The sequence below is a fragment of the Podarcis filfolensis genome, assembly GCF_964270895.1.
Source record: "Podarcis filfolensis genome assembly, chromosome: 14".
NCBI lineage: Eukaryota > Metazoa > Chordata > Lepidosauria > Squamata > Lacertidae > Podarcis > Podarcis filfolensis.
The window spans coordinates 11,076,130-11,090,625 of record NC_139616.1 but is presented as its reverse complement, the minus strand read 5'-3'; the positions used below and the strand labels follow the sequence as shown (position 1 = coordinate 11,090,625).

At 42.3% G+C, this 14,496-nt stretch overlaps 1 protein-coding gene across 2 annotated transcripts in view; it reads right to left on the bottom strand.

Moving 5' to 3' along the window:
• Positions 1-206: 206 nt before the first annotated feature.
• AP4E1 (adaptor related protein complex 4 subunit epsilon 1) overlaps positions 207-14,496 on the bottom strand; it is a 28,282-nt gene continuing 13,992 nt past the window's right edge. Inside the window, exons 14-22 of one of the 2 annotated variants that reach the window (XM_083586285.1) lie at positions 12,612-12,911; positions 12,080-12,194; positions 10,451-10,586; positions 9,288-9,546; positions 7,015-7,590; positions 6,662-6,846; positions 5,854-6,011; positions 3,424-5,478; positions 207-3,041 (exon numbers count right to left, since the gene is read on the bottom strand). In XM_083586285.1, coding sequence (XP_083442411.1) covers positions 5,318-5,478; positions 5,854-6,011; positions 6,662-6,846; positions 7,015-7,590; positions 9,288-9,546; positions 10,451-10,586; positions 12,080-12,194; positions 12,612-12,911 — 1,890 coding nt within the window. In that variant the 3' untranslated portion in view covers positions 207-3,041; positions 3,424-5,317. Of the gene's footprint in view, positions 5,479-5,853; positions 6,012-6,661; positions 6,847-7,014; positions 7,591-9,287; positions 9,547-10,450; positions 10,587-12,079; positions 12,195-12,611; positions 12,912-14,496 lie in introns of both variants that reach the window. The other variant, XM_083586286.1, reaches the window with a different exon arrangement.

Here is a 14,496-nt window from a genome sequence, read left to right as displayed (position 1 = left end):
AGAGGTAGTGCAAGTATTAAAGGAGCCCTCCCTTGGCACATTGCTTATGGCAATTGTCACCTGGTCTCAATCACCCTCTTTTGGGGAAGGTATTTAAGAGGGTCGTGGCCACCCAACTGCTGCTTTTCACGAAGAATATTGGTTAACCAGAACAAAAATAAACCACTTTTGGAGGGAACCTAAAAATAAAGAGATCACACCACAGGTAAAAGTAAGCAAATCCATTTATTTTCAACCAAGTTTGATTGTTCTCTTAAATTCTGCATACTGACAGATAAATAGTAGAAGAGTTTAAGATTTCAAACAAAACGTTTAAAAAAATGAACTCAGCACATGTACATGTGTGAAAGCCATAGCTATTATTTAACATCATGCCAACACCACCTGATGGACATGGTAGAAAACTGCATAGGAGAGAAATGGTAGCTTTGCTAGATGTTGTAGCATCCTTGGTTTTGCTCAGTTCTAGCCTTTAAATCTGATGCACGCTGTTAACAGTCACATGGAAGGAAAGTTCCCAGAGTTATTTATTCATTTCTCCAAAATATAGGCTTCCATTTACATCCATGAGGCATAAAGTAAACATGAGTATACATTAATATTGTTTTAAGAGTTATATTTTAGTGCACTTTAGTGAATCCCTCCATTTAGACATCATTGGAAGAAAGGAGAGAAATACCTGTCTCTCAGCTTTTGCTAACTGGTCACTCTGTGCTTCTGCATCCTGTATTCTCATGTCCTCCAGAAAGTACATATTGCAGCTTTGCTTCATGCAAGGAAAAGGCAACCTGTGGACATCCAGATGTTGCTGGACTAACTCACATCATCCCTGACCATTGGCCCTGCTGGGTGCGGTTACGGGAGTTGGAGTCTAATAAAATCTGAAGGTGTTGGAGGCTGGTGACCTCTGGATTGGGTGAAGCTAGAATTAATGATGGGCAAAGCCACCCTAGATATAAGAAGGTGGACCGATGGGGTGGAGGGGGAGACTGAGGTTGGTGGGGCAGTGCCCCCACTTGCCCTAGTGGACCAGCCATCAATGTGAAGAGGGCCTCAAAGTGCCCACCCCTGCTGTACGCCATAGAAGGGAATGGAGAGGGGCTGTAGTTGGACACTGCTGAGTCAGCAGACGAAATCGGCCCTTCCCTTCTCTGCTTTCCCCGGTCACTGGATGGGATCTCATGGGCTGTGTGATGCTGTACTTACTTAACAATACTTACGGGCCACCTTTCAACGGAAAACTCACAAGGCACATTACAAGTGAAAAGAATCCATACCAAATAGAAAAACAGCGCAACAGAACTTACGTTAACACATGTTTAAGACAACCTAAGGACAGCGAGAGTCTCTAATAAGTCTCAAATGACAGATGTGGGGAGTTCATGTGTCTACAAAAGGGGGCCATGTAAGAACACTACAGGAGAGCATTCCATAGTCTGGAGGAGGCTGCAGAAAACCTCTCTTCTCCTCTCCCCAGCTGTCTCCTGCCACCCACAGAGCAACAGTCTTCTCCTACTGTTTTACATTTCATGCAATACAGAGCTCATTTACAAAGTCTCCAAAACACAGTGCAACCCTTTGCATTTCCTCTGATGTGACAAAAGTTACACTATTCACGCGCATTCAGCATTTTCCCCAAACATGGCCCTCGCATGGTACACTTTCTTGCATTACGCAGAACGTCAATACTCCCGAGGCTCTGGAAGGAAGGAGTCTAATCATTCCAAAAGGGAGCTTTTAACTAGTCAAAGGTGACTTTTAACCCGGATATTTGGGGGTTATTTGGTGACTTGTCCTATCGTATTTTTAATCTAACCTTAACTTTTATAAATCACACATTTTAAAAGCATACATTGAAGGGCAGTATAAAAATTGAATTATTTAATTAAAGCTGTTGTGCACCAAGGCTTGTGGTGGCCAACTGCTCACCACTGTTATATATTGATGACAGCAGCACAGCACACTATTATAGAATCTACCTTTCTCCAGATGTAGAGAAGTACAATGTTTGGTAGGCCAGTAGAGTGTCAACCCTTGCTCTCATTGTCATGTTCACAGTGATGGGTACCATTTTGCGAGTTTCTTACTCGTTATACCAGCCAAACAAGAACTGTGACCTTAACTTAGCGCTAGTGGATACAAGCCATTATCTATTAATTATTGACTGATTTTTAAACAAGCTGAGAGCAACTCTGAGCAGCATTTTAAGATGGGAGATAGAATATTTAAATGCATATAAAAACAGCACTCTTTTCAACCTAATCAATAATTATCGTATCAGAAAGCAGATGGGGCACGCCCATGAGTTCAATGCAAATCACACACCAGTGTTTCGTTGGGTTGAAGAGCATTACATTGGCACTGCAGACAAGTGGAAATGTTGAATGTTAATGTTTTCCTTAACTACATATCTGAAAATACACATGGATTTGAAATTCTTCCCTAACATTTTCCTGTATCCATTTCCTTCTACTGGAATCATTCCAAAGGATTTCTATGAAGCAAGACATTAAAATAGAGTGTCAAAGCACTCATGCTTATGCAATCTCAGAATGGGAATTTAGCCTTTGGAAAATCAAAAATTGTAATTTTACAACTCAGAAAGTCCAAATCATGCCTGCTTGTCACCAATTATAAAAATAGTGGTGATCTAAATCAGGCAAGCTTTGTTTTGAAGAGAAAAATCACTTTTTCACTTTACAGATTAATGACTGTGTGGGGAATATCATTGCTTATTTAAAACTGCCCAATTTAAAATGAAGAGCAACACTTTGACACGACTAGGACTGTGGTCAATCTTTTCTTAATAAGTCTATCAAAATTTTGGTTTCCTGGTTGAATTTTCTGATGAAAATTACTCTCCTTCAAAAATGTTATAAAACCACCCAGGATCAAACGCACTGAAATGCTGGTTCAACTGTGTCAATTCTCACACTCGAGCTATAAGAGCTAGAAACCTGGGCTACAAATCAAAAAAGCTTCATAACTAATATCACTTTTTTTCTAAGAGGAGGTGCCCTGTGCTGCACCTTTGAAAGGTCCTACAGTGGTGCCCCGCAAGACGAATGCCTCGCAAGACGGAAAACCCGCTAGACGAAAGGGTTTTCCGTTTTGGAGGTGCTTCACAAAACGAATTTCCTATGGGCTTGCTTCGCAAGACGAAAATGTCTTGCGAGTTCCTGCGGGGTTTCCCCCCCCCCTTTTTCCCAAGCCGCTAAGCCGCTTATCAGCTGATCCGCTAAGCCGCTTAACAGCTGATCGCTAAGCCGCTTATCAGCTGATCCGCTAAGCCGCTTATCAGCCGATCCGCTAAGCCGCTAATAGCGCTAATCCGCTAAGCCGCTAATGGGCTTGCTTCGCAAGACGAAAAAACCGCAAGACGAAGAGACTCGCGGAACGGATTCTTTTCGTCTTGCGAGGCACCACTGTATTTCTCTCATTCACTGAACAGCAAAAAGTATCACAACAAATGAATGGGAAAATGTCAGTCACTTGCAATGTTTCTGTTCTGCTGCAACAGCAACTAGTATTTAAAATACAGCAGAGATAAGTAGTCAGGAGATGCTACGTATGTCTAAACTTTCCTGAAAACAAAGCCATTTTATTGCTGTATACATGTGCAGATTCACTCTGGTTACCCAGGGGAAAAATGGGTCCAATGCTAGTCCTACTCTAGACTTTGGAGCCACCAGAAACAGCAAGCCGATATCCATCTTTACTCTAGTGGTATCTTTGAATTCAACAGACAACGGCTACCATTCATGCCTATGGATAAAAACAAAGTGCTATTCAAACATAATCCTTCAATGGTGCAAAACCTCCATAACGAATCTGCCCCTGAGCATTTTTCCTGTTCTGGTTTCGATTTTGTCTTTTTGCTGCTTTTCTAATCTAGCTTTAATAACTGGATTTGATGGCACAGCATTATGTTTTATATGTGCTGCTTTGACAATTCATCACAGAATTGAAAAGCAGGATATCGATTTCATAGAATAAATAAATACATAAAGTGTGCCCACTAAAATCAAGGAACTTAAGTTAGTCGCACCCATTAATTTCAATGAGCTAAGTAGGACTATCAAAGGATACAATCCACCATCTTTTTTTAAAAGCTGCTGCAAATATACAAAAGATGGCTATGGGTGGTTTTGTACTTTTGTCTGCCCATTAAGGGCAACCTCTGTGGGAACTATGACACACACACACCTGGTTTAAATAGCAGAACAACCATGATACGCCACAAAATGAATCTGGGAGGATATTCAAAAGCAGAATTAGCTTGTTAGATAGCACAAAGAGCTGCTCTTTAAGTAACACAAGCTCAGTGTCTTTGGCCATGTGGAATATGTCGTGTAGCTCTTTTGATTCCAGCTTGTATTATAATGCAAAAGTGCAAGCGTCAGATCTATGTGCCATGTGATCACCATGAGCAATAGTCAGTACAATTAAGGGATGCTACTGATGCAGTATGAGGAAGGACAGGTCAAAACTTCTGATGGATTCATGCATGAGCCTCTCGAGGTGGTCTCTGGAGCCTAGTGTTTTTAAACACTGAAAACTGAGATTCTTGGTACACAGATGGCGATAATTGCAGTCCTGTGCTAAACTACAGAGTCCTGCTCACAGCCTGAAGCTGCATTCTTCAGAAACCAGTATCCTATCCTCAGGATAAGACCCAGTCCTCCTATTAAAGGCAGGTATCAAACATGGCATCACATAAAACAGCAGTCCCAGTGCTGTTGCGAGGTGCAATGATATGACTTGTGCTTCCAAAGCTTGACATTTATGCGCTGGTTATTGCTGAGTCATAGATGATTCAGCCTACAACCATAGGACAATCGTGGAGATTTATCTTATAGCAGAGTGACTGCTTTTGCCACACTGGTGCGAAACTGGTATAAAAGATGCCAAAAAAACCCATCATGAACCACAGGAACAGTAGGCAAGGCTTAAGAAGTTCCTTTACACCATAAGCCACGTTAATGAAAGAATTCAAGTAGTAGCTGATCTTATGAATAAGCTGCTGTGACCTGTACAAGTACATAACAGAAAATAAATACCTTGCATAACACCTTGCATAAAAGTACCTATACTTTTACTTAGTCCCTTGTCAGTGACTGACTGACCCTGAGCATTTGGAGGCGGGAATCCTAGCAGAATCGCCTGTCATCCCTCCAGGGTGCATGCTTATGCAACTTCATTCCTGACAAGCAAGACGAGCGTTGCCTTTCTTTTGGTAACCCCCTGGCACAATCGCACACGTCCTTCTTTCCATTAGGTTAGAAGAGGAGGGTTTTGCTCCTTTTCTCCACGACGCTCAGGATTCTTCCATCACCTTTTGACACTGATAAAGTAAACAGTCTGGAAGAGCCGAACAATGGGATCTGAACCACAGCGATAACATCCCAGCATGGACACGGCAATGTAGTAAACAGGGGACGGATGGAAGCAGTCGACATGATGCTATTCCCTCACTACCTAAAGGGAGGAAAAAATGGGTTTTTTTCCCCTATTAATGTCATCGTAATTTCATCCACAATACATTCCTACAGTTCTGTACAAAGCAGGTTATCAATTTAAAAAACATCAGTCTGGGTCTGGCACAAGACAATGTGATCAATTAAGAACCACATTTTTGGGGGCACGCAGTTGGTGTGATCAAGTCCACTTTCCAAGAACGAAGTATCCTGCAGATCATCAAAATACACTGTGAAAAAGATAATAGGGTCATCATCTTGCAAATGTGAACTGGCTTCTGATGAACAAGGGTTGACCCTGGTTATAATTGGTCTGTTTCATTGCCTGCCTAGGATCATCCTTGCTACAAATCTAAAGAAATCCCAAGCTACTTACCTATGATATCAACTATATGTAGGTTCAGCTTTTGCTGCAAAATGCTTAGGACGGCTGACAAAGATCCCTGAGATGATGTCATCTTTAGGTTTTGTTTGACATCATTCGAAACGGAGAGCCACAGTTTTCCAAATTCATCAGTGCTCATTTTCATTGGCCTGAAAATGCAATATGAAATAGAAGCAGATTTTGCAATATGTACTTAGAAGAGAAAGCTGTTCCCAAGAAGACAATGAAAACAAAGCTTTCTGCCCCAACGTGAAGTACTTTCACGCTATCCTGCAGCCTGAAATTGTCAACCTAAACAAGAGTCCATTAAAATTGTCAGCTGAGCTGTTCCTTAAATGTACTGGACTGGCATCCTCTAGCACAGGTATGGGATCTAGTTGAGACAGCAAAAAGGCAGAAAGCCAGTCTACAAGTTGTCTTTTCACACTCCGAGGACATGCATATGGAGATCAGAAGGACCAGAGAAAAAGACATGGTTTCCCTTCCACTTTTAGAGTGGGGAAGACCCTTAAATGATTTTTTTCCCCTATGCCCTCTCCTCTCTACACTCATATGTTTCAAATTACCTAGGAAGCACCACAACTTTTCGATAATGAAGAGTCTGAGAAACAGAAGAGCCTGTATGTGTGTGTGTGTGTGTGTGTGTGTGCGCACGCGCGTGCACACACACACAGGCACATAAACATGAGATATGACAAAATATGATTACTGTACAAACAAGATAAAGCATAGCAAGCGAATTCAAATCAATATTTGCTTTAAAACACTTCGTTTGTTCCCAGCTATTTCGCGTAGGTACCTGATAAAATCCAACAGTTCTAAAGTTACAGAAAATCTGAGGAGTGCATCAGACTCTAGAAAGTAACTGATGGACCCAGAGAGCATCTCCGAAGAGCACAGCCCCTCCATCTCGACACACGTCTGGAAGCTTTCTATGCTCTGAGCTTCTACTGCAGCGAAGTGGCAACCAAGGCTTTCTGAAATCTACAATAAAACAGGAGGGGGGGGTCAAGAGGTTTACAAGTATTTTAATATCACCACTGCCAAGATTTCTTTTAAAGGAAAAGCAGTGGTAATAGAATCATAGAACTGTAGAGTCAGAAGGGACCCAAAGAGTTATGTGGTCCAACCTGTAGCTATTGCTCATGTTACCTTAAAATGTTCTGCGTGCTCAAATTCCAGATTCACAGCTTTAAGTACGCAAGTGCTTTTGTTGGCAAGAAACAAGAAGAGTAGGACAGAGTCATCTTTCCAGATTTTACAAGAGGACAAAACCAGTGTTTCGTTGCTGCAAAGCTCTACGATTTCCGAATGAGGGTGTTTGGCTGCTTCTTCTGGTAAGTAAGGCATCAAAGAGAGTTGCTGGGTGGCCGTAGCCTGAGCACTTGGAGAAGGCTGGAAAACTTCCATATTGCCATCCGCAAACAGAGAGGACAACGAAAGTCTGTGACCCAAAAGCTTCTCATTCAGTTCAGCTTCCGGCAGAGAATGAGACCTATCAAGTACCACCTTTGATTCAGAAGTTCCAGCGGAACTCAGTGAAGATTTCCTTAATCTTAGGTGTCCATTGTTTTGGAAGAGGTTCTTGTTCCTAGATATCACATCAGGAAAAGGGCAGAGGGAAGGGCCATCAGCACTTTCAATGCTGGATGATTCCTCACTATTTTTGGTTTTGCTTGTTTTTGATTTCCTTCGGAGCTTCTGAGCGGTGGAGTCTCGCTTGCCCATCTTAGTTTTAAAGGGACACAGAAAATATATGTTAATTCAGGGAAGGGGGGAAGACAAATTTGGGTAGAGCCTACTGTTTAAGGTAGTACATTGCAACTTTTTCAGACTCCAGAGCCACCTTCATGCACAGGGTAAGTTGCATCTTAGGGCTTCAGATTATGAGGGGGTTCTAAATACACGCACCTCCCCCCCCCCCACAAATTTCAAGTTTTACATAATTGGTTAAAAAAAATAAGTGGGACAGGCTAAAACAGACTGAATTAAACATTTTCACATATGCTAAGTAGGAAATCATAAAGTATTGCCATGTGAAGGTATTTCATATGCAAACTGTCTTATTGCAAAATATGTTTTAGACAGACTGTTAGTTGCTGCCTCGCCTCTGGACCTGTATGAATGGAAATATAAAACTTTACTATTTCTACTGTCATTGTCCTTTCTGTTAGAATACACACCAGAGGTGGTGAAGAGGTACTGCTACAGGGCCTCTTAAACCTAGCATAGCTCAGGGTCTCAGCATGTCTTAATTTGACCATGCGTGGGTTTTTTCCTTCACCTTCTTCTATGTGCTCTTCTCCTTCCACTCTGTTATTCCCCTCTCACTCCCCTTCTCTTTGGAACATTTTTTTTTTAAAAAAATGGTAGTGGTATCACCACCCACATTTTGATAGGGGCACAAGCCAGTTATGGGATCCCAGCCTATTAACTGAAAGACCAGTGTCTTACAAAAATAAGAAAATACAGTCATACCTTCGTATCCTTTCAACTTCCAAAACGTTTGGGAACCAAAGCGCGGCTTCTGATTGGCTGCAGGAAGCTCCTGCAGCCAATCGGAAGCCCCGTTGGATGTTCGGTTTCCAAAAAGAGTTCACAAACCGGGACACTCACTTCCGGGTTTGCAGTGTTCGGGAAACAGAATGTTTGAGAACTAAGCTGTTCAAAAATCAAGTTATGACTCTACAGGTGTTGCTTTCATAGTTTTGGAAGGATTTTCTGAGGACTCATGTCAGGGGAGGTCAAGCCAACTTACTCAGCAAAGGGGATGTTAACTCACATGCCATTTAGGGTCACTGGTTGTGCTGAAGGCAACATGGCAACAAGGAAATGCAATCTTACCCCTTTGGGATGCCACTCCTGCCTGTTAATATCCATGCTGTGGCTGTTAAACCGGTGGAGGATACAAAAGGCCACAGGGAAAAGGGAAACAGTAAGGCATGTACTTGGCTAATGTTTCCCTTCCGTGGAAAAAAGGGGGTTTCCAAACTGTAGAAAGCCAAGAGATGCAAATCATGGGACTTGCATGAACACACTTAGGAGGAGGGACTTTCAGGCATTCAGCCAGAATCCAAGCAGAATCTTTGAGGTACGCCCAGGGGGTTGCACGAACCCAACAGACTGCCTGGCCTTTTTCCTATTGAAGAGCTGGCTCCTGCAGCGGATTGCTACTTTCGCAACTCCCCTCAACTTCAAAATACTTTTGCAATGCAGGTCAGGGGACAGATTTCAAAAAGGAGGAGAACGCACTATTGAACACACCAAAGTAAAATAATGGATCTTCCAAACTTGGGCCCTGTTCACATGTCACAAAATGTGTAGTAAGCAGGGTGAGAGCTCAGAACACATGCTTGGAAGTTTGGGGACATATCCTTTAAAACGTGGCCCAGCCCCTCCTATGAAACTGCAATTAGCTGCCATACCAGACTGATGCTGCTTTGAGACCCTAAGCCAACAAAGAGTGTTGACGCCAGTTGACGCTTCTCTTCCTCTCCCTCCAAGGGACCAGTCATTTCTTGCTCAGGTTGGAATGGAAAGTTGCCAACAATATGCTCTGCAAACGCAGTGCCTTCCAGAACAGACTTGGCGTTGTCTTCTTTTTCTGATTGGCTTTCCTTCTTGGGGAGGTAGCCTTCTTTCCCCCATAGTTTCTTCACTCCTTCTAGCTTCAGACTGTTGGCCCTAAAGAATTTGCAATCAGGAAAAGTCAACACAGTGATCAGGAGGAGTCTCTCAAAGCGCTTCCGAAGAGTCAGTCTATTCTTGTAAAGTCTTTCAGAAACCCAATTTTCCTATGTTGAACAAGCTGAAGATGTAACCTAATCCAGGCTTTGCCAACCTGGTGCCCTCCAGGGGTTTTTTTGGACTACAACTCCCATCATCCAGTACTGGTTGGGGATGATGGGAGTTGTAGTCCAAAACATTTGGAAGGCATCAGGTCGGCAAAGCCTGACCTAATTGGTTGCCCCTTGTGATATCTGTGGGTTGCAGCCAAAGTTAATCCTGCTCAGAGTAGAGCCATCAAAATTAATAGGCATGACTAACTTAGGTATATTAATTTCAGTGGTCCTACTCTGAGTAGAACTCAGCTGGGTACAACCCTGTATTTTTTCCATTGGGGTGAATAAGAATAATGGCATGAGGAGAAGAGTCAGCTCCCAGCTCTATTAGCATGGCAGGTGCAATATGACTGAGAGCCCAACACAGCTACTTTTAAATAAAAAGTGTTGGGGGACGAAATCATAGACTTCCCATGAAGTTTGGATCTTACAGAACTAAAATTCTAAATGCAGTTTATAGTTCAGGTGTTAAACCCCAGGACTTTATGCATTTCATTTCCATATTAAATAAAATGCAGATGTGATGTGAATTAATACAATCTAGCTAATGCAGTATGGGGGGGAAAGATGGAGGCCAACCTAGCAATGAATTATTGTTGGTGAAATGGCATTTTTGCTTACTAGGCCAGAAAGGCAATTGCTTTTTTCCGCAGAGCCAGCATTTCCCTATACAAATAGCAAGATAAGAACAGACAGGGAACTCAACTACATATTAAGTCGTTGCTGAAGCGATAAGAGATACTCACTCCTTCTGTCCAGTCTCAGCACTATTAACAGAGATGTCAGACCCCAGAGAAAGTCCAGTTGGAGATTGTCTGCCAGTAAAACCAGACGCTGAGAAGCTCTGGGAAAGTGATAGCCCATAAGGTTCAAAATTCAGAGCTGAAAAGATGGAAAATTACTCATCAAAACAAAAGACCAGATTTAAAAATATTAGAGAACAGCCTGCCTCTCCTGTAATCTGCGTCACTGATGATGATGTTCTGACAAGAATATTCCACATTCAGCATCTTAATATTAAATACCAGTAATTAGTGAAACCCTTGTGCTTTTCAGAAATACAACACATTTTGAATTCAAGGCGGAATCTATTCTGAAAAGAGGCCTACAAAAGCGACAGTTCTAAAATACCAGTTTTAACAAAAAGCATCTTTATTAAATAGATGTGCATATCAAATATTGCAATAGGCTATACAATATAATCAAGCTATTCTTCACATTTAAAACCACTCAACTAAACATTAAAGAGCAACAAGCATTTAATGGGGAAGGCAAACTCCAATAGCTGCTTGTCATGGAGCAATTCATATAGCAATTCATGAAGTGGAGAGTGGCTTGGCCACTGTGAGAACAGGACCTGATAGACCATTGGCATGATCCAGAAGGCTGTTCTTATGAGTGTCTGCATTTTGCAATATTTGAGGTCTGGTAAAAGCATGTTTCATTGCAGGATCATAGGTTGGCTACTATGGAAATCTCACTGCCAACACCGTAAGCCCTGAAAAGCTTGAGACCAGCTTACTTGAAAGACCACCTATCCCTGTCTAGATCTGTAACTTAACATATTTGACAGAATCTGATCCCAATCCTAAAATGTTGGCCATGCAAGCTGATAACTGGGGGGGGGGGTGCGTATTTTTCGCTCCATAAGACACACCCGACCATAAGACACACCTAGTTTTTAGAGGAGGAAAACAAGAAAAAAAATTCTGAACGAAACAGTAGATGTATGATTTTTGTGGTTCATTCTGTGGCCACAGACATGTGATTTGACGGTGAGTTTGGGGTAGCCCAATGCAAAAATCCTGAGAATCCATGTGGATCCGTGCTTTGTAACCATGTTTTTGCGCCATTGTGGCCCCATGAAACAGTGGATGTGTGATGAATTTGATCTGATGGTGAATTTGGGGTGACCCAACGCTAAAATCCTGAGGATCCATGGGCTTTTACCTCCCCCCTCCCCTGGCAGCCTCCTTTACCAGCAACCTTATCTCCCTCCCGATCGCTTGCCGATCAGCTGCTTCCTTTCAACACCCCCTTCCCTCTTTCCCAAAAAAAAAAAGCAGCATGATCTGCTTTTCGCCCCTGGGCAATTCGGCTCCAGGGACCACACATTCGCTCCACAAGACTCACAGACATTTTCCCTTACTTTTTAGGAAGAAAAAAGTGCATCTTATGGAGCGAAAAATACAGTACCTCCCCGCCCCCCCCCAAAAAAGGCATTGTCTCTCTGAGGCATACTCATCATAGAACAAGGTGCAAAACCACTGGGGGAGTTCCCCCCCCCCTAAATTTTCCATGCAGTCACATTAAACATATGCTTGTCCTAGGACTATACTGGCTGGCATTTGCAGGCAAAGAAAACATGCAGTTACCTTTTTCCTGAGACAGCTTCTCCTCTTGTCTTTGGTGATGAGGTTTATATGGCGCTGCACCACGATCCAGTCCTTCTGCTACAAATCCATCTAAGAAAGATAAGGAAGCATCCACCTGCGATGAATGAGGGGGAGAGGTCAAAAGGTGATGATTATCCAGTTATCAGCCTCTTAAGAAAATACCATCCCACCATCTAAATTTGCTCTTAACAACTATAACAATTAAATACTCCAAGTGAGTGTTTTTTTCACCCCAGCCTCACTGGTGTAGTTAAGAAATCAGAGTGGAGCAATCCTCGCATGTTGCCTGACATAAAAGCAAAACATTATCTATTAGCTTCTACTCAAAAAGGCTATGAGATCTTGCTACTCACAGGGGAAGTGAGATGCCTCTATATAGGTTCAAACGGTCTGTATCTTTTGCACAAGATTTACAAACATGGTACTCTCCTCTCCAGTGTGTTCTGAAGAAACATTCAGCTCCCAAGGACGAAGCAACAACACAGAGAGAGATGTGATGTCATTAACTCACCACTACGTCCTTGCAACTAGCATCAACAGGGAACAGTTGCTTCATCAATTCTTTCTTTTCATATAGATGCTTTAATTCAAAGGCATACTGCCTCATGCAGGTATCCAAGGAGGTACTGAATTCCATGATAAGTTTTTCAACAGTTTTTGAACAGGTGGTATGAGAAGCTATTTTAGTGGCTGCAGCCACGATCCAGGCTTTGGTTTCAGGAGTGGCATTGTTCCTAAGTATCCTATGCAAACTCGCCAAGACAACTTCTGGATCCACGTTCTTCATAAGGTACGCATATTCCCCCAACACCTGTCGGAGGACAGTTATAAACACCATGATCAGCATATGAAGGCTATGAGCAATGAGGAAATGAAAATTTGTCTCCGTGTCTTGCATTTGTGCAAGAGCACAGAAAAAGTCAAGGGGCGTAGAAAAAGCCACTGAGGTGTGCAGAGGGAAATCTGAATTTCAGAACAAAACAAAAAACAAACAAAACAAAAAAACCAGAGTTTGCAGATAAATTAATAAGATGGTGCAATAAGCTGACACCTGAGCTGAAACACAAACTTTTATCCTCAAAACTTTCTTAAGCAACCCAGAATGGCAGAAGGAAATTTTACTGGACCCAGAGGAGGAAATGAGCAGGTTTCAGTGTCAAAATCCTAGGTCTGCAGAATTTAACACAGCTCAAAGTACATGACTGCAGTCCCACTGAGAACTTTCAGCAGCAAATATTTTCAAAACAAAGTTAAAAACAAGTCACAGTGTAGTTACAAAAGGCATAATGATTTCACACAATCCCCCTCTGAAGCTCTGCAGGGATGCTGCCAGTCAGTCTTGACAATTCTGAGCTAGATGGACCAATGATCTGATTTGGTATAAGGCAACTTCTTGTTTCTTATTGGTCATACAAGCTGACCTCAGAAATGTGGTTGTCTAGGAAAAACAAGGCAATCTACTGAAAAACCACAGGTTGCCAACCATACTGAAAACTGATCGTGGAACAGGTTACTAAAAATGGCGCATTTTATTGGGTGGCATATAATTATTATAATTGGTTTAAATAATAATAATTAAGCATGCAGATGCCAGACACAGAAACACTTGTCCCTAGGTGTGAAAGAACCGTCTCAGCCCTTGAAAAATCATGATCTATGAAACAAAGGATATTTTAAAAAATAGATTTTGGGGTTTTCCTCACAAACCTTCTTGTTCTTGGTCCTTAAAAAATAAAAACCACACAAATTTTTATCTTATCGGTGCAAAACAGAAGGACTTCCTTTTTTTGGAAACTCAAGATTCTTAGAAAAGCATGAAGACCGCTCCTCTAGAAAGGCAGCTGCCCTCTCAGTTTCAGTTTATCACTTTTCAGCCACTGGAAATTGGGCAATTTAATGCTGGAGGTGTGAGAAGCGGAAACACATGCTTAAGTCTCACAGTGAAATCAGTGGAATTGTGAAGCGCTTAACCTCGGCCCAATGATGCCCCCTGCCAACAGCTAAATAGAATAACAGCATCCTATCACTTCTCCTGCCCACCTAGCAGTTCGAAAGCACGCCAAAGTGCAAGTAGATAATTAGGTACCGCTCTGGCGGGAAGGTAAACGGCGTTTCCGTGCGCTGCTCTGGTTCGCCAGAAGTGGCTCAGTCATGTTGGCCACATGTACGCTGGCTCCCTCGGCCAGTAAAGCGAGATGAGCGCCGCAACCCCAGAGTCGTCCACGACTGGACCTAATGGTCAGGGGTCACCTTTACCTTTTATCCTATCACTTAAGAAAAACTCTGTGTGAAACAAATGACCATTTACGCATAGACAACCATGTCTCAACTTCCCTTAAAATATTATCACAACTCAAATTTCAGTTGCCTATGCTGTACCTAGAATTCCCATATTT